This window comes from Pelobates fuscus, chromosome 4 (assembly GCF_036172605.1).
Source record: "Pelobates fuscus isolate aPelFus1 chromosome 4, aPelFus1.pri, whole genome shotgun sequence".
In the NCBI taxonomy this organism is placed as follows: domain Eukaryota; kingdom Metazoa; phylum Chordata; class Amphibia; order Anura; family Pelobatidae; genus Pelobates; species Pelobates fuscus.
In genome coordinates, this window is record NC_086320.1 from 254,986,333 (window position 1) to 255,006,833 (window position 20,501).

The window sequence follows — 20,501 nt, forward strand, 5'->3', positions numbered from 1 at the left end:
GCCTCTATTATCGAGGTCTTCCATGTGTCTGCGCATGTGGAGAATCAAGTCCCCTTGCCTGGCAATTGCGGTGTCTGTAGCCGCGTGTCTTCCCACCTGGGCCTCAGCCGAGTGCTCCAAGGCCCGTATACGGCCTGCTTGCGTGCTCACCTCCGCCCGGAGCCCCGCCATCTCCGCTCTTAGTGCGTCCTGGATTGTCGTTGTGAGGGTGAGTAAGTCAGACTTAGTGGCCATGGCAGCCGCCATGGTCCTCAGCTCATCGCTGATCTGATCCAGTGCCTGGGAGTCGCCGCCCGTCGTCGAGGCGGGGGATCGCGGGGCCGGGCCAGGGCTCTCGTTCTCGCCGGCGGCAGCACGAGGGGGTTGCAGGTAACCGTCCATCGGTCCCTGTTGGGAGCTCGGGTGTGGGGTCTTAGGTGTCTGTGGGTGCTCTGAACGTCGGTTGCGACCCATTTGTGTTCTGCTGCTTACGGTGGATCACAGTATCGGGGTATGGCTCGGCGGAGCTCAGAGATCAAGCGGCCATCTTGGTCGGTGTCCAGGCCACGCCCCCCTGTCTCTACTTTGTCTTATGTTTTAAAGAAAACTAGAGCAGACAGGAAGAAAAGAAGAATAGTACCTGAGAGAGGGAGAGAAGAGGAAGCGATTGGGGAAAGGTAAGTTCGGCATGACAGTGGCGCTTTAATTATAAACCAGAGCACATTCCTATCTTGCTTTCACTAGTCTATTTCTGAAGGTCTTTGACCAAGAATAGTCTTGTTTTCTACTCCTCTGAAGGACTTATTTTGACCTATTTTTAGTAAGGATTAATATAAAGAATAGCAGTATTAGGGTTAACATGTAGAATTATTTTTTTATTTTTTATTATTTATATCCTAAAGGAACACTTGCCTATTCCTTGTTTCACTGGACACAATTAAACACCAAGGCTAACTCAACTGAGCGTTCTTTCTAACAGCACTTTTTGTATCCAACAGTTCTGAGCACATGACTAAAATTTTTTAATTTTTTGTTTTGTGTGTTTAATTTCAACGTTAAGAAGCTTGTTTTCACATTCTGTTGCAAGCCTATAAAAACATTATCCTTACACTTAATAAACTGAAGTTGTTATTCAGCGCACGTGTGTGTCCAAATTATGGATTCCCGAGCTCGAGGGTGTGACAATCGAATCTGCGTGTCAGGTTTTCACTGCAGCAAAAAAGTCTCACTGGATCAAAAAAAAAAAAAAACATTGATTTAAAATATGCTTGCCTCCCTATACAGAAAGTTTGTTCTGCCAGATGTCCAGGGTGAGCATTACACACTTCGAAACTCCGCTCATTACCCTGTAGACTTTCATCTGCATCCTGAGTCTTTTCAAAGATTCTTATAGTCCTGGCAGCATTTCTCAGAATAAAATTATTTAGATGATTGCCTTCTCATAAGCCATTCAAAATCCAACCTAGTTTATTTTCTAAAATAACCCAGCTTTCCTGTCTTATCATAGATTCATAACAAGTGTTCTAGCAGAAACAGAAAAGCGATACATAGAGGAGTCAGTTGTCAGATTAAAATCCCTTCAATCCTGTTCCCAGCGCAATGCAGATACCAATTTACTGCATGCATCTACGTAGCTCCTTGGGATAAGGATGACCTCTTCAGTCAGATATTCTTTACAACTGGAATCTGGACACAGGAAGAATAAGAATCTTGTCTTTTATCTAGGACTGCTTCAGAAATTAGTAGGCTAAAGTTAATTTGTTCAGTTTATGGCAATTTTTTGCATGAGAGGAATAAACCTTGATGGCCGAATCCTTAAGCAGAATAAATGTACGTCGGGCATATGATTTCTTCAAAGACATTTTATAAAAAGTTTGTCACTCTAAAATTAGACTTGATGTCCATAAGGTACAACACCAAGCTGCCTCAATTTAAACAGAGAACTCAAAAGTTAGCAATACTTTTTTCAATACTCGTGTATAGGGGAAAAGTTTATATATTCTCTTCCATATCTCTTATTCCCAGAAAAAGAAAACTTCAGATAGAGAAATCTGCAGTCATGATCACTCCCTTTGACTGGAGAGCATTCATTTGAAAGTGTGGCATCTGAATTAGAAGTTCCACGAATATAGGGCCTAGATAAATCGTTAAAGCTATAGTCATACAAAGGCTAGAAAGTCTTAAAACTAGGAAAATGTTATCTTCAAATTTGGCAAAGATTCTCATTGCAGTCATTTTCCTCTCCTCTGCCAATATACCTTGCATTCTAAAATTCCTACTCGATGTATATCTTCCCCACTGGAATAATCTGCAGAAATTACTCTAGATAATGTCTGCAAAGCTGCAAAATGGTCTTTTCTACATACATTTAGTAAACTTTACCAGCTAGACATCCTAGCCTCTGATTATGCTGCTATTGAATGGAATATTCTTCAAACCATTTAAAAAAGTTAATCCGTTCCCTCCCAGTATTTTCAGATTACATGCTTGGGGAATTTGTTGTCTAGTTATACTATATAGGGACAAAGAGGAAAAAGGGGAAAAAATAATACAATGTTTTCTAGTATACCTGTTCTCCGCATGGGAACCCTCTCCACTACCCACATTTTGTGGTAAGTGGAAAAATGTGTGGAGTGTTTTATATACTTATTCAATATAATTTATTATGTGGTAGATTCAAAAACAGATTTCAAAATTCAAGTGTAAAGTAACCAAACTGAGACTAAAAAATAGATTTATGTTCAGCCAACCCAGTGTTGAGCTTAAAGGACCACTATAGGCACCCAGACCACTTCAGCTTAATGAAGTGGTCTGGGTGCCAGGTCCAGCTTTTTTTCTAAAAACATAGCATTTTCAGAGAAACTGCTATGTTTATATTAGGGTTAATCCAGCCTCTAGTGGCTGTCTCACTGCCTGCAGTGATCAAAATACAAATCACAGTATTTCACTGTGATCTGATTTTTTTTTTTTTTTTTTTTTATAACCGATTTATTTTTTTTTATAACCGATTTTTTTTTTTTTTTTTTTAACTCCTCAGGGGTTAAATGTATTTAATTCATTTAAATATTTTAAAATATTTATTAATTTAGCTAGGGTGTGTAGAAGTTAGTGGGGAAATTGGGGGATTTACGGTTAGGCTAGTTAGGGGTTAAAAGTAAAAAAAACAATTAAAAGTGAAAAAAAACTTTTGAAAAGTTTACACAAAGTTTTAACCCCTTAAGGACACATGACATGTCATTATTCCCTTTTATTCCAGAAGTTTGGTCCTTAAGGGGTTAAAATAGTAAAATAAGTTGTTAAAAGCTAAATAAAACTTTTTAAAAGTTAAAAAAAAAAACTTTAAAAAAGGGGGAAAATGCGTATGACCTCTACACTTGGTACAGGCTAGCGAAAAAATGATACCACGCTAAGGTTTCAAATATGCCTTTTGAAACACCCTGGGGTGTCTTCTTTAGGAAATAGTATGCCTGTGTGAAGTAATTGGAATACACAACCTATTAAAAAAATTCCAAAGTGGGGCATGGACCCAGCGTAAAAATTCGAACTTAAATGGCTGTGTCTCAAATGTGCCCCTTCAACGTTGTCATATACCTGGTAAAATTACATACGGGGGTATTGCTGTACTCAGATGACATAGCGGAGCAACATATGATGTATTATACTGCTGTAGCACATATAAGGTTTGCAAAATATATATTACAAACTCATTGAGTATGTCAAAAAGGCATAAAAAATGCTTATTACCACTACACTTGGTATAAGCTAGCGGAAAAAATATTTCACGCTAAGGTTCAAAACACGTCTTTTGAAATACCCTAGGGTGTCTTCTTTAAGAAATGGTATGCCTTTATGGGGTAGCTGGAATAAGTAACCTACAAAAAAACCTCCAAAGTGGGGTATGGACACAGCGTAAAAATGTAAAGTTTGAAAAACTTAAATAGCTGTGTCTCAAATGTGCCCCTTCAATGTCCGCATATACCTGGCAAAGGTAATTTTGGGGGTATTGCTGTGCTCAGACAACATAGCTGAGCAAGATAGGAAGTATTATATAGCCGTAGCACACATAAGGTTTGCAAAATATACAGTACAAACTCACTATGTGTGTCAAAAAAGCAGAAAAAATTCTTATTACCACTACACTTGGTACAAGCTAGCGGAAAAATTATTTCACGTTAAGGTTCAAAATACGTCTTTTGAAATACACTAGGGTGTCGTCTTATAGAAATGGCATGCCTTTATAGGGTAGATGGAATATATAGCCTGCTAAAAAACTAAAGTGGGGTAACAACACAGCGTAAAAATTCAAAGTTTGAAAAAAAACTGCAATGTCTGTGTCTGAAATGTGCCCCTTCAACGTCCACATATACCTGGCAAAGGTAAATACGGGGGTATTGCTGTACTCAGACAACATCGCTGAGCAACATATAAAGTATTCTAAAGCCGTAGCACACATAAGGTTTGCAAAATATACAGTACAAACTCACTGTGTGTCAAAAAGGCAGAAAAAATGCTTATTACCACTACATTTGATACAAGCTAATGGAAAAATGATCCCACGCTAAGGTTCAAAATTTCCCTTTTGAAATACCCTCGGGCGTCTTCTTTAAGAAATAGTATGCCTTTTTGGGGTAGTTGGGAAAAAGCAGCTTGCTTACATATTTAAAAAAAGAATACGGACCCATTAAAACTCTCCATGTAAATTCACACTTAAAAACCTGAACTTGTCACGTCTCTTTCACAGCACTGTAACTTCACAAAATAGTGTCTTGGTCATACATTGGGCTTATTGTTTTACTCAGAAGAGGTAACTGAGCATACTTAGGGGGAATTTATGACAGTGGCACTTATCAAATGTAAGAAATACCCAGCGAAAATGCAACATGTATGCAAAAAAATTAAATAAAAAATTCTCACCACAAAATTTGAAATAAATTGGTGAAAAAATGGTGGCAAGTTAAGGTATAATATATGCCTAATAACATACCCTGGAGTGTCTGCTTTCTCAAATGGAAGGCCTTTGTGGGGTTATTTGAACAGTCAAATGGCTATAATGCCACAAAATCAGACATATGACCATCTATGAAAATTCCAACTATAGAAACTGAAATAGCATGGTCTCCTATATGGCATTGTAGCTTCACAGAATAGGGGCAAAGGTACACAATGGGGGTATTGCTTTACTCAGCAGATGTAGCTGAACACAATATGGGGTTCTGTACAGGGATAGCACACACTAGGTTTGCGAAATACACATTACAAAAACCTTGTAATGTGTGTACATGCCAAAAATAGAGAGAAAAAAAAGAATTTTACTCCAATATTTAGCAGAGATTGGTGGTGAAATGGCTACGCAAAAAGTGTCAAACTAACCTTAGGTAAATAGCCTGTGATGTCTACTTTATATAAATATACACTTTTGTGTGGCAATTTTGCTTCCTGTAATGGGTATTAAACTTCCAAGACAAACATACCAACTTCTAAAATTGTTTCACATTGAAATTTTATTTTAGACCTTGTAGTTTGTGACTTGTAACTTTCAAAATAAACTGAAATCCTACACATATTATGCATTTTGTAAATCAAGACACATAAATGAATTTATTTTGAATTACTTTTCCTAAGCTGGACATATTATACACACATTATTATTGCCAAAACTTGTTTTTTCCACATTATTTTGCATTTTTTTTTGGTAATAAATGAGAATGTGTATATATGTATATGTCACATCAAATTAAAGCCCTTTTTGTTGTCTAAAAAACGGTATATAATATGTATTGGTACAGTAAATGAGAGAGATGCAAATTGCATTTGAACACAAACAGCAAAAAATGCAAAAATTGCTTGAGTCCTTAAGGGTATGTCCAGTTTTCTGAAGCTGTGTCCTTAAGGGGTTAATTTTTCTTTTTGTTTTGTCGTCTTCTTCTTTATTGTGTACTAGACATTGTTACCTGGAGCCTCTATATCTGCAAGTGAAGTTACCAAGCCAGCATCAGGTTCTTCATCTGCATCTCAGAAGTCAGGAGACAAAGTGTATGCTCACCAGATGATCCGCACTGATTCTAGGGAGCAAAAATTGGATGCTTTCCTCCAGCTAGTAAGCAGGTCTCAGCCACCAACTTCCCTACAGTGTCAACCCTCGAAGGCTGAAGAGCAAAATTGTCCAAAAGGTAGCACTCTGGAAAGAGTAAGTGATGTGGAGTTGCTTGAAGTCTTAGAGACAACATCCAGTAGAGAGGATAACGGAACGGAACGAAAAGAAACGGTTTCTAGCACATCAATCAGGTAACTAAGATAGGTTCCACTGAAATCCATTTTGTTTGCTTAACAGAGGCATCAATATAAACCGTTACAAAATATAAAAGCAACAGGAAATAGTACCATCAATATCAGTGTAGCGAGAGTCCGACATATTACGGACATTTTCATTTCGTTATTTCATGTTCCTGTACACTCATATAATTTATTAACTTGTTCTACTCTGCCAAACAAAAAAAAAAAAAAGTCTGTCTTCCCTTGGAGTATATTTCTATCAACTGCAATGTTTGTATTTGTGTCATAACTCCTACGTATATTGTATGTCATGTCTTAATCTAATGCCTCAATAAAAGAGAGAATTTTTGTTTAAAAATGGTAAAATGCTTTGCTTATAGGTATTTCTAAGGACCGTGAAGGCATTACTAGCAGTATAGTTTACTAGAAATGGAAAAAGAGTGTAAAAGTAATGTCTGCATTTGAGCATAATGCCCATGTACAGTAAATACAGTTAAATCCTATATTTCTAAAATAAAGGTATTTAAAACTAGTATAGCAATACTCAGTCTCTGGGCTGCTAATGTAATGCTGACAATAAAATTGTTACGTCTATTCCCTCCTCCCTGACTGCATTGGATTTTTCTGTACTCTTTGAATGCAGGGGGTTAGCTTACATTTTAAACAACTTTACAGGCATTATATTGGTGACTACTAGCTTCTATCAGATCATTTTTTACTGTACATGTTGGGGATTATAGCTAGAGTATAAGTGAGTGAGGTGTTATGGACTAGATTTCATTCTGCAAACTACATACAAATGAAAACATTTACACTTGATTTGGGCATTGAAAGGGTTGAAGACTTTCTGCCTGGGCTTTGTGTTTTTCAAATTGTCAAGCATTTATTTTGCTGTTTACAAGCAACATCTGCAATAATATGTTTACTTCGCCCAAAGGAATTATAGAAATTATGGCCATTCCTGTATTTGTGCTGAGGTTGTTCCAGTTGAAAGTATTGAAGTAACTTTGGATATTTTAAAACAAAGTAGAAATGTGAATTGTTGGCTTGCATTAAAAAAAATTAGTTTTGTAATGGCACAAAAGCACTGTGTAGTTTAGAAAGTCTTCATCTATTTCCTGCATTTGTTTCTCCACTCTGTCTCTATTCCTCTGACATTTCAAGAAGGAAGAGGCCACATGCAGACTCTGATGTGGAAATGATAGAAGATGAATCTGACAATAATATGACTGCTGCCAGCACACCAAGGAGAAGGATTATTAATTTAACTAGCATTCAAATCTTGAGGAAAGAGACTGAAGAAAGGGCTCACAAAAGTATGTATCATTCATTTGCATCTTGAAAAATACCAAATTATCCAATTTAAGCGCTTTTTTCCCCCCGTTCATCCATTATTAGTACCGTGCAAATTGCAACCTTCATTCAATTATAATTTTCATATCAAATTAAGCAACTCTCATTTTTCATCGCCCTGCACCTTTCAGGCCTCCCTTCACACTCATAACCAAGCAATACAGAATCTCTTTATTTTCTCTGAGCACTTCCCACCCACCCAGGCTCTTACTAAATGTATAGCATGCTCCTCGAGCTGCTTGATATCATACTCTATTACCTTCTAGTTCCTTTTACCAATAGCTTCTACTCTCCGTTAACTTCTTTTAGCCATCACTGCTACCGCTTTTCTCAAATTCCCATTAAATCCCTTTAGATCGTAAGCTTTTGGACTTTCTAACTAAGCACTTAGTATAAGAAAAACTTCAATGGTTGGATCTCAGCTTAAAGGCAAGGCCCTCTCTAACTTTTATATTTTGTTTGTGTATATTGTACATTCTCCCCTTATAGTACAGCACTGCAGAATAAGTTGGCACTTTATTTTGCTCAACAGATGAGGTTCAAAACTGCAGCTTACGAGACAGTGAAAATATTTTATCTCTTGCATTAAAAATAGAAATAGAAGTAGTTTTTCCTTGGAGTGATAAACATGCATCATTTAATTTTGTGAATGTCTGCAAGATGTGCTACTTTGTATAACCACAGAGTGTTTGTTAATCAATCAGATAATCCAAATTTATGATCCTGGAAATATTCAAACATCTCTTAACGCAATTCAAACATTCTAACAAGGACTTTACCTCATGATAGCCAACGGACTTCTGAATGCAAAAGCAGAGTGGTGACTACCCATATTGTAACAGATCGACGGGCACCCCGACTGGGTACCTCCGTTGAAGGATGCTCCTAGCGTTTCCTGAGGACTCCAAGCACTGCAGCAGACACCACAACCACCAAACCGGAGAAGCATACGAATGCATACGAATGCTCTCAAGCATATGCTCTCAAGAAAAGCATACAATCAGCTTACACTCCTGGCAATCAGCATACAATCCAATTCCCCCAATAACGAGACGACACTTCATTTTGAGGGTTAAGCAGAACTGACTGTACTGGCACATACAGCCTCTTTTATTCCCAATCCACAAACTTAGTACTGTCCACAGGGTTTTACAGAACAACCAATCAATCCGTACAATACACACAGACACTCCCACACAAAATCCTCCCCTCTGCCTGTGATATGATTACTGAACACAATGGTTAGTATAATTATCAGGCAGAGAAATACAGTTTTTACCAAATATTAATAACTTCCAAAATATACGTGCCACAAACATAACAATCACATATTCGAACTCAGCACACTTAAATGATAAACATAGTCAAAATTCAGCCAATTCCATCCAGGGGATAAAAAGTTAAGGGAAAGTCCTATTTGACCAAATGAAGCATGGCTTTTCTGCCCAAAACCAGTTCCACATAGTCTTCTATCCTGGAGATAATTGGGAAGTAATCCAATTATCTCCAAGGACAGAGGCAAAACTCCATTAGCCACATGGTAGCAAAATACAATAAAATACATAAAAATATATAACTGTGCAGCTATTGCATAAAACATATACATTCAACATATCCCCAGATAGCTTAGATCTGAGTGCACATTATGACTGAATGGCGCTCAGATCACATACATACAGTTCAATTGCCATGGAGCCAAATTCTTTAACATAGTCTTTCGTTATACGAATGGGCTCCATGGCATAGCTATCTGGGGTAACACTGCTCACATAGGGAAAGTACAGAATGACCCGGCTTTCGGGTCTTTGCAGGGGAATATCAAGCATTTTAACATGGGGCCATAGTCACAGGGCAGGAGGCTGGCAATCAGTCTTCTCCAATGCCCAGTGGCGAGGCTGGTTTCGCCACACATATCAATATAATTTTAAATAGTCATGACTGTAATGGATGACTTTTTATAAAATGAATCATCTGGACTGATTCGCCTAGCACAGTTTTAAGTGAGATCAAAATATAAAAAAAATATATATATTTTTAATTCTTTATTTTTGAAGCGCATGAGAGTAACAAGCATTCTCGCTATGCCACAACAGCAAAAGCAAGATAGTGAACAATGAGGTTAACATAATAGGCATATTCACATAACTGTGCACGTTTGTTGTTGGCAAATAAAGAGTGGTGCACTTTTAGAGCATAAACTAACATTCAGCATGGTCATGTAGTTAGTATTAAATAGCTTGACAGTAGTAAGCTGCTAATTTTCTATTAGTAAACAGGAGGATGCTAGTAACTACAAGAAGCAACATGATCGTTATCCTTACTTATACATCATGAATTTTGCTCACATGGGTGCCTAATACCAGAGAACAGAGTATGTTGGGTACATTATTACAAGTTAGAGTAAGTATACGGTAGGTTAGCATGCTGGTTAGATCGCCATTAGTGTATCACTGAGCGTAGCGTCAGTGATAAGCCGCACTGCAGTAGCAGTAGGCAGTGTGAGGGGAGGTATCAGAAATGAGAAGTAATTTATAACAAAAAGCATAATACACAAGGCTTGGTGCATGGCAACTGGGCTTGGTATAAAAGAACATCCTTATAGTGGTAGCCTATGATTGCATACTGCGTTGCACATTTTAGGATTACATTCAGGAGGTTTACATTCCTACCAAGGTGGGCGATAGTATTACAGGCTGTATGCTTGTCAAGGATAGATCTTATAGGTTATAACACTTTTGCAAATGTTAACTAGCTATCGTAAAGATTATAGAACACTGGTGTCCTGGTCCTAAGGCAGAAAGAGAAATATACTGGATCCCAAGTTCATCAGTCATGGCAATATGCGGCATCTTGATCGGGTGTCCTGCACAGGAAAATGGTGGAGAGAGTTTTCAGGACATGAGAGCGTTGGTGAGTGGTTGTCTCTCTCACCCGATTCCCTCTGTCGGTAGGCGGAGATTGAAATATTTTTAGCTACCAGTGCATGTCTGTGAAGAACACACTGAGAACTGGTGCTGTTTTTTGCTACATTTCTTATTCGTGTCACAGCGCCTGCCACTTTCCCAACCATTGCTTTGTCACTATCGCTGCACATATCTACACATTTCTCTCAATTTATACTGTGTGTGTTCATGAACTTCTGGATACAGTTAAAGATGTTCTTACCAGTGGTATGAGTTTTCAAAGTTTCACACCGAAGCAAGGCTTCTGTCAAAATTATATCTAACAAAAAACAACATCTGCAACATCTGTGGATTGGTCTAATTGCAGTGAGAGCCCATCACATTGATGCAGTCAAGAAATTAGTTCAGTATGGATGTCATCAGCAAGATCATGAATACGGCGCAAAAACTGTGCTGTTGGAAAGTGGCACAGCTTAAATTTTTTTACTCAACTTCTCACTTAAAATACATCACACTATTTATTTTGCACATGGTTTTATTAGTGATTTCCCAATAGTGTGTGCTTCTCATGCAAGTGCTATGTGGTAACTCACTCTGTAAGAAGTCTCTGGCTTTTTCATTAGCATCTTGACATTTTTTGCCCATAAATTGTTTACTCTTCTGATATTCCTTTTGCTTAAAATAGTCAATGTCTTTATCTCTGTACTCTGTGTGATTTTGCTCAAAATGACGTCGTAATTTAGCAGGTGCAAATGAACTATTTGGCAATATTTTATGCAAAGTATGCATTGTGCTTCAGTACAATCTTCATTTCTGGCACTTGTGAATCCAAATGACAAGTAGCTATCATCATCTTTTCTTTGTTTGAGAAGAAGATTGGCTAGCATTGTGTGCATTTCTTTTCTTTTTCTTTTTTTTTTGACTTGTCACTCTATTTGAGGAGCAGTAGCTAAAACCGTTTTCAGGCATGTTTTCTGGATTTTTTTTTTGTTGTATCTTTTTAGTTTCTGTAAGTGCCGAACAGGTAAAAGTAGTAATATTTTTTTTTCCTCAGAAGAGTTCCCTGCTTTAACCAGCTTTCCAAATTCATGGTTGTTTATTGGTAAAAAAAAACAAAAAAAAAAAAAACTAACAAACACTTTGAAAAATACAGATCTCACAACCTGACTGAAAAGGATGCTGATTTTGATAAAGCTCTTAGAAAGAACTGAACTTAAAGGACCACTATAGTGTCAGGAAAACAAACCCGTTTTCCTGACACTATATAACCCTCAGGGCCCCCCTCCCGCTGGGCTGAAGGGGTTAAAACCCCTTCAGCCACTTACCTTTATACATCGCCGGGCTCCCTCGTCGCTGGTGACCTCTCCTGCCCCTCCGACGTCAGCTCCCGAGTGAAGCCGAATGCGCATGCGCAGCAAAAACGCCCATAGGAAAGCATTTCTCAATATTTTCCTATGGATGCTCTGTGTGCTCAATGCGATTTTTGCATTGAGCGTCGAGGGAAGTGCCTCTAGCAGCTGTCAGGAAGACAACCTCTGAAACTGCTATGTTTACATCTGAAGGGTTAAAACCGTGGGGACCTGACACCCGGACCACTTAATTGAGCTGACGTGGTCTGGGTGACTATAGTGGTACTTTAAGTAGGATTTTGGAGTTAGACTTGGAGCAAAAAGATTTGAACACTTTGAAAAATACAGTTAACAGTTTTTTGCCTCTCACAGAGTATTTCAATGCCCCTGACCGAGCCTTTAAATGTACCTTACATAGCCTTTTAATGTCCCTAACAGTGAATTTAAATGCCCCTGACAGAGTCTTTCAATGCCGTGACAGAGTCCTTCAATGCCCCTGACAGAGTCTTTCAATGCCTTCTAACCGACCTTTCTATGACAATAACAGAACTTTAACTATCCGGTCCACTCTCTACAACGAGTGATAGAAAATGGCTAAAAAGCAGGGCTGGCTGGCTTACTGCTGCGCGGGCTCTCTCATGGCTGAGCAAAGTGGCTGGCTGGCGGTAGGGCGGGCTTAAGATCACGATTTCTGCTGTTTCCGACCTTGCGGGAACAGCAGGTAGCGGTGGCCATCTTGGATGTGGTGAAATGCCGCGGAACCAGAGTTTTTTTTCTTGCGGAATACCAATTGGGAAATGCTGGATTACTGCATTCTAAAAGAAGCATACAAATGTTGTTTCATGAATTTTGATGTCACAGATAGCAATACTTCTCTGCATTTGAGGACAAGGATGTAGTGATCGACCAATATAGATTTTTTTAGAGCCGATACCGATAATCTGTGAACTTTGTAGGCCGATAGCCAATAACATACCGATTTTCTGTACATTTACCGTTTTGAAAAAATAAACCATTTCTACACAAATCAACTGTTAACTGAACATGTTTATTTAATTTGGGTTTTTTTTTTGCTAATTTTTTGAATACATTTTTTACTAAGTGGTAAATGCACAAAATATACATGAGTCAGATTTTATGTTTTTTTATTTTTTTTATTTATAAATTCTTTATTTTTGTGTGCAAAGTGGTAACAACATTGTGAACGATGCCACAACAGCTATTTGTTCACGAGTAACACAAGCAGTTAAAACAAACGTGGCTATATTATTCTTGCACTTTTTATATTGATTTGAATATTGCAAAAAAGGAAAAAACATATCAGTGTTGTGATGCTTTAAGGCCCTGTGAGGGATCAATATTCGTGTAGCTTAGTGGTTAAATATTTGGCTCCAAAGGGCTTCCCCCCAGGGGGGGGGGGGGGGAGAAATGTCAGGGTATCACGCTACAATTTGGCTGTATTGTGCCTTTATGTGTAGTGTGCTCGTGCCAGCGTCAGTGTGCGGGTGTTCAGGGAACCTGCTGTTTAGTTGGTCGTGTATTCTTTTATGTGAATGGCTATGTCATAAACGGTGGCCATCCTCGTGAGGGCGAAGCCCCTTTGTATTGCCCACTAAAGACATAAAAAATAGGCTGTAACCCCTATAACTGAGGTGTATGAGAAACAAAAAACACAAGTATATCTAAACAGTAAGATCATGACAGCGTTACATGTTAGTGTCCAGAGAGAGTTAGTAAGTCTGAGTGTTGAAGTCTCTGACTTTGCGGACCATTGCTTCTGCGTGGTTGGTGGAACGGGGTGGTGAGGGTAATCCTTCTAGTGGTGCCTGGTCTTCATCTTTTCAGGTGGGCGATCCGCCAGAAGAGAATCTAGGGGAGTCCCGTGGGACGAATTCTCGGATGCCGGCCGGGTTCAACTGGGACAGGCTTCTGTTGTTTTCTGGCGCCTTTGGCAGTATGCCGATGGTTTGCAGGTGGGTTTCCAACTCCTGCCGGTTCTGTGCCTTGAAGTGTGTCTCGTTATGGGTAAACTGTATGGCCCGAGGAGTGCCCCATCTGTATTGGATGTCTCTGGTACGGAGGTGGTGTAGAAGGGGCTGCAGTGTTTTCCGCCAGTTGATCGTATTTCTGGTCAGGTCAGGAAACACCGTGAGCGACGACCCTTCAAACTTTAGGGGAGTTTTGCCCTGCAGTGCCGTGAGGAGAGCGGTCTTGTCTGCCAGCGTTTGAAACCGCAAAATGAGATCCGCGGTCGCCGCCCTCGGGGCTCGAGGTGACTTCGGCAGCCGGAACATGCCATCCAGTTTAACCGTTTTCACCTGTTTCGGTGGGAACAGGCTTTCCAGGAGGCGCCTGACATAGTGGGGTAAGTCCGCAGGAGCTACCGAATCCGGTATCCCCCTTACTTTGAGGTTGTAACGTCTCCTCTGATCTTCCATGGCATCTAGGCGGTCAGCAGTCGCAGTTTGCCCGTTGATCAGGTCAGTTAATTTATGTTCGACATTGTGAAGCCTCTCCCCCTGGGTGCTAGTGCAGGCCTCCAACTGGGTGATTTTTATTGTGGCTCCTTCTATGGCCTTACGGTAGCCAGCCATGTCTTCTGCCAAATCTTTGCGGAGTTCCGCCAACATAGCCTTGAGCTGGTCAGCCGTGACCGGGTCCCCGGTTGGTAGGCTTTTGGTCTTGCCCTCCGAAGGGCGTCCGTATGCGGCCCCCTCTGGGACTTCTGTAGTGAAATCCTCCGATGAGTACGAGGACAGATCGTCAGGCAGCGCCATTTTGGACCATGCGGCCTGTTGCGTGGCCCGGAGCATTTCTCCGATATCCCTCCCGTGCGGGCTTTTGTCGGCTTTCGCCTTTTTAGATTTTCTGCCCATGGCCTTCCTGCCTACACCGGGGTTGATTGTGGGTGATATCTGGCCCGTTTTCCACCATATAATACAGCTTTGTGGTAGTCAGAGACGGAGCTCCGAAAAATGCGACCTCTCTGCTGCACGGTTAGCTCCGCCCCCAGATTTTATGTTTTAATGAATATTTAGTGTTCCCCTCTCTTCCCTGTCCCTTAGTGTACCCCTCCCCTCCCTTCCCTGTCCTTTAGGGTCCATCTCCACCACCCTGGTGGTCCTCTCCCCTCCCTGGTGTGCCTCCTACCTCTCTTGTAGCTTGTGTGAGCGCAGCGGACCGTGGTACAGGAGCTTCAGTTTCCTGTACCCGGCTGGACTGACAGGAAGTGCTCTCTCAGTGAGCACTTCCTGTCAGTCTGGCCGGGTACAGGAAACTGAAGCTTCTGTACCGTGGTCCGCTCTGCTCCGATCAACCACGCTACACTGAGTGACTGGTAGGGGAGAGCGATGTGCGCTTTCTCCCTGCCGGTCACTCGATTCTTGCGCCCCCAGAGCCAGTGAGCCCTAAGACTACCGCCTGTGCCGCGTTATGGATGCTCCGGCCCTGCGTGTGTTAGGCCACGACCGCCTCTCACATTATCGGCAATATCGGTATAAATAGTGACCGATATTTGCCAAAATCTAGAATATTGCCCAATAAAATTGTCCGAACCACTAGTCAGTCGATCCCTACAAGGATGTACTAAAACTGAATGCACTACTGACTTCCTTCATTAGGCGAAAAGCAACATGGGAAAGAGAGGGACTGCAGAATACAGAATTAAAGGGATACTATAGGCACCCAGACCATTTAATCTCATTTAAGTGGCCAGGGTACACTGTCCATATACCCTTTAGCCTGCAGCTGTAAGCATTGCCGTTTTAGCTTTGCATGAGGGTGTCCACTATCTTCAAAATACCTATAGAAAGCATTGATTGAATGCTTTCCTATGGGGAAGGACTAATGCGTGCGGCATGTGCATGCGTATTAGGTTCCCACTGGCAGTGAAGACGGAGAGCAAGTCAGCGCCGAAGGACCATGGAGCTTAAATAAGGTGAGTGTTTAAAGGGTCATTTAACCCTTTGAGACTGTGGAAGGGGGATGCGGGGGATGGAAGGGGCATGGGGACATTATAGTGTTAGGAATACAGCTTTGTATTCCTAGCAGTGTAGTGTTCCTTTAAATAGTAATGTAGGATGAAAAGACTCAAGTACATCAAATTCAGCTTTTCATACATCTACTGTTCAACCAAAAGAAGATAAAAACACAGTTTGAAGCAAATTTCACTTCTGCTAAAAGATTTGAAGAAAAAAATCCTTCTTGACTCCAATATGGAACTTGGGCTCCTCCTGGATAAACCCTTCATATTAACTATTTAGTTTCTAAAATATTCTGCTTCTCCTAAAAAAAATGTCTATGCACGAGTTTCTTTTTTTTTTTTTTTTTATTCAACTGCATAATGCATTCAAAATGGCAGGTCATCTCCTGCATGGATTACTTGTTTAAAATCAAATATGCATGTTAAATATTTCTGTTTTACAGTGGAAACCATTCAAATACCATATGCAAGTCTGTTCAGGGCTTTGTCCTGAATCCTGTATAATTACACATACAGTGTTTCTTAAAGTGAACCTGTTATGAAAAACATAGCTTACCTTAAATTGCACAAAAATACATTTACCTTTCCAAAATACACACAGACAAATGATGTATTAAATATAAAATGTTGAAATATTCTCACCTCAGTTGCAGCTCTGCTATGTACTCTTCTTGTAACACCTAACTCTGGTCCGTCATCTGGTCTTCTTTCCTTTGCCTTACTTGGGAATGCTTCCCCAAGCGAGACAAACCTCTTCAGTGATGCCGGCATTTATCGGTTTGTTGCCTGTGTGCTTGTGTCTGAACCACTCCGTTCCTATACTCCCTTGTGCTAGCAGCGTCGGATGGGGCGTTTACATAGCAGCACATTGCATGTGCTGTGGTTGCTATGCTTGGGAGTGTAAAAGTACCTCCTGTGTCAGTCAAATCTTTGGCAGAGTCTATGCCAAAGATTTGACTTAGAAGTGGGATAAATACATATTTATGAATAGGTTTTCCCCCAAATCTATACATCTGCTATCACAATGTATTGATAGATTGGTATGCTTTTTCCAAAGAGCATAAGACGTTTGGGGCTTTACAGGTCCCCTTTAAATATATATCAATGAATGTATGTATTTTGCTTTCTGCATGACACATCTTGCATCAATGTTAAATGTATGATTGATGATTGTGTGATAAATGCTGGTGGTGTTCTTTCTTTTTATAGACCTCCAGGACATGTTGCGTAATCACTCTTTTGTGGGCTGTGTAAGTCCACAGTGGGCTTTAGTTCAATATCAGACAAAGCTATATCTTCTGAATACTACAAAGTTGAGGTAAGAAAGATCATATCACAAACTGTGTACATTCTACATATAACATTTTCATTATTTGTCCTGAGCTATATTAAATTGTATTGATTGTTAATGGTAATATATTAAAAAAATAAAAAAATCACATAAAAAAAAATAAATATATATATATATATATATATATATATATGTTTTTAGTTTTGTTTTGGTTTTTTATATATTTTTTTATTTCTTTGCAGCCAGGAATTGTTTTATCAGATACTTATTTTTGACTTTGGAAACTTTGGCATAATGAGACTTTCCGTAAGTATCCATACAGAATATCTGTTTAAACTTTTGAATAGAAAATTCAGTAGATGTCTGTTTACATGTTTGTTTGGTTTTTTGACCAATCATAAAATGGATTTCTTGGTGTGAAAGCTTGTACATCTTTATCTAGGACTGTGGACTGATCTCTCAGCTGTATTTATTAATATAAGAATTGAGGCAAAGCGTTAAATGTAGAGCAATCATTTGCTTCAGATGCCTGTTTCCACAATAGGCATCTTAAGGACCCCTTTCTATTGCTCTTGTATATTACAGTTAATTTGCTTGTATATGCAGCCCCTCTGGCTGTTATCCAGCACCGTTTCATATTCGCCTTAAGTTTCTTAAAAGGTAAAACAAAGAAAATTGATTCTCTTAATAGAAACATAGAGTTCTTCATTTGAAGCTAGCTGCTAAAAGAACAAGTAAAAAAACAGTAAAACCTGATTTGTCAGTTTTTGACAATAATATTTAACTGGATAATTTGCAAAGTGCTTATACTAACAAAGCATGTGACAATTCTAAAACAGGGTATGCATGTTATATCTAAAATGGAGTAATGCAAATACAAAAACTTGTCACATTATCTCATACATACATATTGAACACTTCCACATTACATAGTTACATAGTTAGATAGCTGAAAAGAGACTTGCGTCCATCAAGTTCAGCCTTCCTCACACCTGTTTTTTGCTGTTGATCCAAAAGGCAAAAGGCAAAAAAAAACACCCCAGTTTTGTCCAACCTTAAAGGGAAACTCCAGTTTTCCTGGCACTGGAGGTACCCTCTCCCTCCCACCCTCCAATCCCCAGTTGCTGAAGGGGTGAAAACCCCTTCAGTCACTTACCTGAGGCAGCAACGATGTCGTCGCTGTCTCCTCCTCCGCCCCGCTCCTCCCTCTGATTCCGTCAGCCGGTGGGCGAGACTGATCCCGCCCAGACAGCCACTAGAGGTGGAGTTAACCCTGCAAGGTAATTATTGCAGTTTATAAAAAACTTGCAGGGTTAGGAGTAGTGGGAGTTGGCACCCAGACCATTCCAGTGAGCAGAAGTAGTCTGGGTGCCTGGAGTGTCCCTTTAATTGTCTTAATTGGCTGAAAGTGTTGAATTAACTCTTCTCCCATCAATCTCTAGACAGTCACTGCTGTTCAGATTAAATTAAATAACACCCAAACAACTTTATCTTAGTGCAGTTGTTTTGGTTTATAGATCATACCCCTGCCGTCTCACTATTCAATTTTCCGCTAGGAGTTCAATTTTGTTGATACAGCTCTAGTCACACTTCCTTGGAATTGCATGGCCTTCCTAAACACTTCCTGAAAAAGAACCTCAATATTCTAGGTTACCTTACTGCACAGTCTATTTAATCTAGAATTTCTTATCTCCGGCTCTGTTAATATCCTTATAGAGCCTGCAGGAGCCTCCTGTGTGTGATTAAAATTCAATTCACAGAGCAGGAGATAAAAACTTTTTTTAATGCAAGTGAACATCTGATTGAAAATGAAACCATTGTGCAGTCTGTGTGAGTCACAGCCAGGGGAGGTTTGGCTAGAATGGCATAAATAGAAGCAAAAGTGATGTAACTCCTAAATGGCATATATTTGAGCAGTGAGACTGCAGGGGCATGATCTGCACACCCAAACTGCTTAATTCAGCTAAAGTTGTTTTGATGCTTATAGTATCCCTTTAAGTGCAAGTGTTCATTCCAAGGGCATAGTCTCTGGTTACCAAGAAGAGTGCTAATTTATGTCAAACTTCATCTAAATAGTTTGACAATATACTTGGTGATAGTTGCCAGAGACTAGACAACATAGTCACAACAGCGAGCTGCAGCTGCTTAGTGTGACGAAACCAACCTCGCCACTGGGCATTGGAGAAGCCTGTTTGCCCGCCTCCTACCTGCTGACTATGGCCCCTTGAAAATTGGTACGTTTAGAGAACTATATTTGGGCATATTATATTTTATTGTGCGACTGCTGGCCCTTTAAGTATAGTGAATGGTATTTTATTGTACTGCTGCTGGCCCTTTAAGAACTGTCTGGGGACATATTGAGACTTTGGGTAACAATACCCTTTAAGACTATGGCCCCTGAAAACGTATGGACTTTTATTGGGTGTGTATGGCCCTTTAAGAACCGTCTGGGGACATCTTGTAACTTTGGTGAACAATGTCCCTTTAAGACTATGTCCCCAGACCTGTAAAATAACTTGCCCCTGGCTTTCTCCCACTTGGTTCAGTATATAGGGCTTACTGAACCAAGTACCACACAGACGGACCACCCAGAAGTTAAAGTGTGCAGGCAATTTACCTCCCAGGCTGTGAGGTTACTGCTGGTTAATTGCACGTGGCGGCGGCCATCTTTGTTCATTCGAATGCGGTCAGCGGTGTATGCTAAAGATTCTATGGAACTGAAATCGGCTACACATTTTGCCGAACACCGCTGACCCTTACCTTCTTCCATACTGAACTTGTAGCTCCAGAGACTAAGTCGTTTTTTCGGCATGAAATTGACCGGCCGCACAGCCCAAATCTATGGAACTGTTTTGGGCAGGAAAATGTGCTTGCGGTCGGTCATAAAGGGACCTCCAGCTAACGTTTGATCCACTGGGGGGATTTGGCTGATTTTTGGAAGGGTGTATGTTTAAAGTGTGCTGATTCCAAATATGTGGTTTTTGGGAAGATTGGATGTACTGTTTTAAAGTTATAGCACATGTATAAAAACTGTTTTTTCCCTGGCTGTAATAATTATGTTAACTGGTTATCTGAGGGGAGGGAACTTGTGGGTTGTAACCGTTATGCTATTGGCTGTTTTACCCCGCCCCTGTGGGCGGTCTTTTGTGTGTAAGATGGAAATAAAAGCAGACTGGGTGTGCTAGCACCTCAGATCATCTTGTACCTTCATGAAGTTTCGGCTCATGTTTGGGGGATTGGAGAACTACACTCTGGGGATTGCTATAATCACTATACTCCCCAGGGTATAATCGCTGAGCTCTGCTAAGAGCTTGTTCCTGTTCCTGCTCTCTGGAATTCGGAGAGGTCCACCTACTGGAAGCTGGACCCTG

The 20,501-nt window shown here is 40.2% G+C and overlaps 1 protein-coding gene across 2 annotated transcripts in view; it reads left to right on the top strand.

The window, feature by feature from the left end:
- Nucleotides 1-20,501, top strand: part of MLH1 (mutL homolog 1) — an 85,836-nt gene that overhangs the window by 44,949 nt on the left and 20,386 nt on the right. For both annotated transcript variants that reach the window (XM_063450628.1, XM_063450629.1), the window contains exons 12-15: nucleotides 5,921-6,264; nucleotides 7,417-7,568; nucleotides 17,049-17,157; nucleotides 17,373-17,436. In XM_063450628.1, coding sequence (XP_063306698.1) covers nucleotides 5,921-6,264; nucleotides 7,417-7,568; nucleotides 17,049-17,157; nucleotides 17,373-17,436 — 669 coding nt within the window. The remainder of the gene's footprint in view (nucleotides 1-5,920; nucleotides 6,265-7,416; nucleotides 7,569-17,048; nucleotides 17,158-17,372; nucleotides 17,437-20,501) is intronic.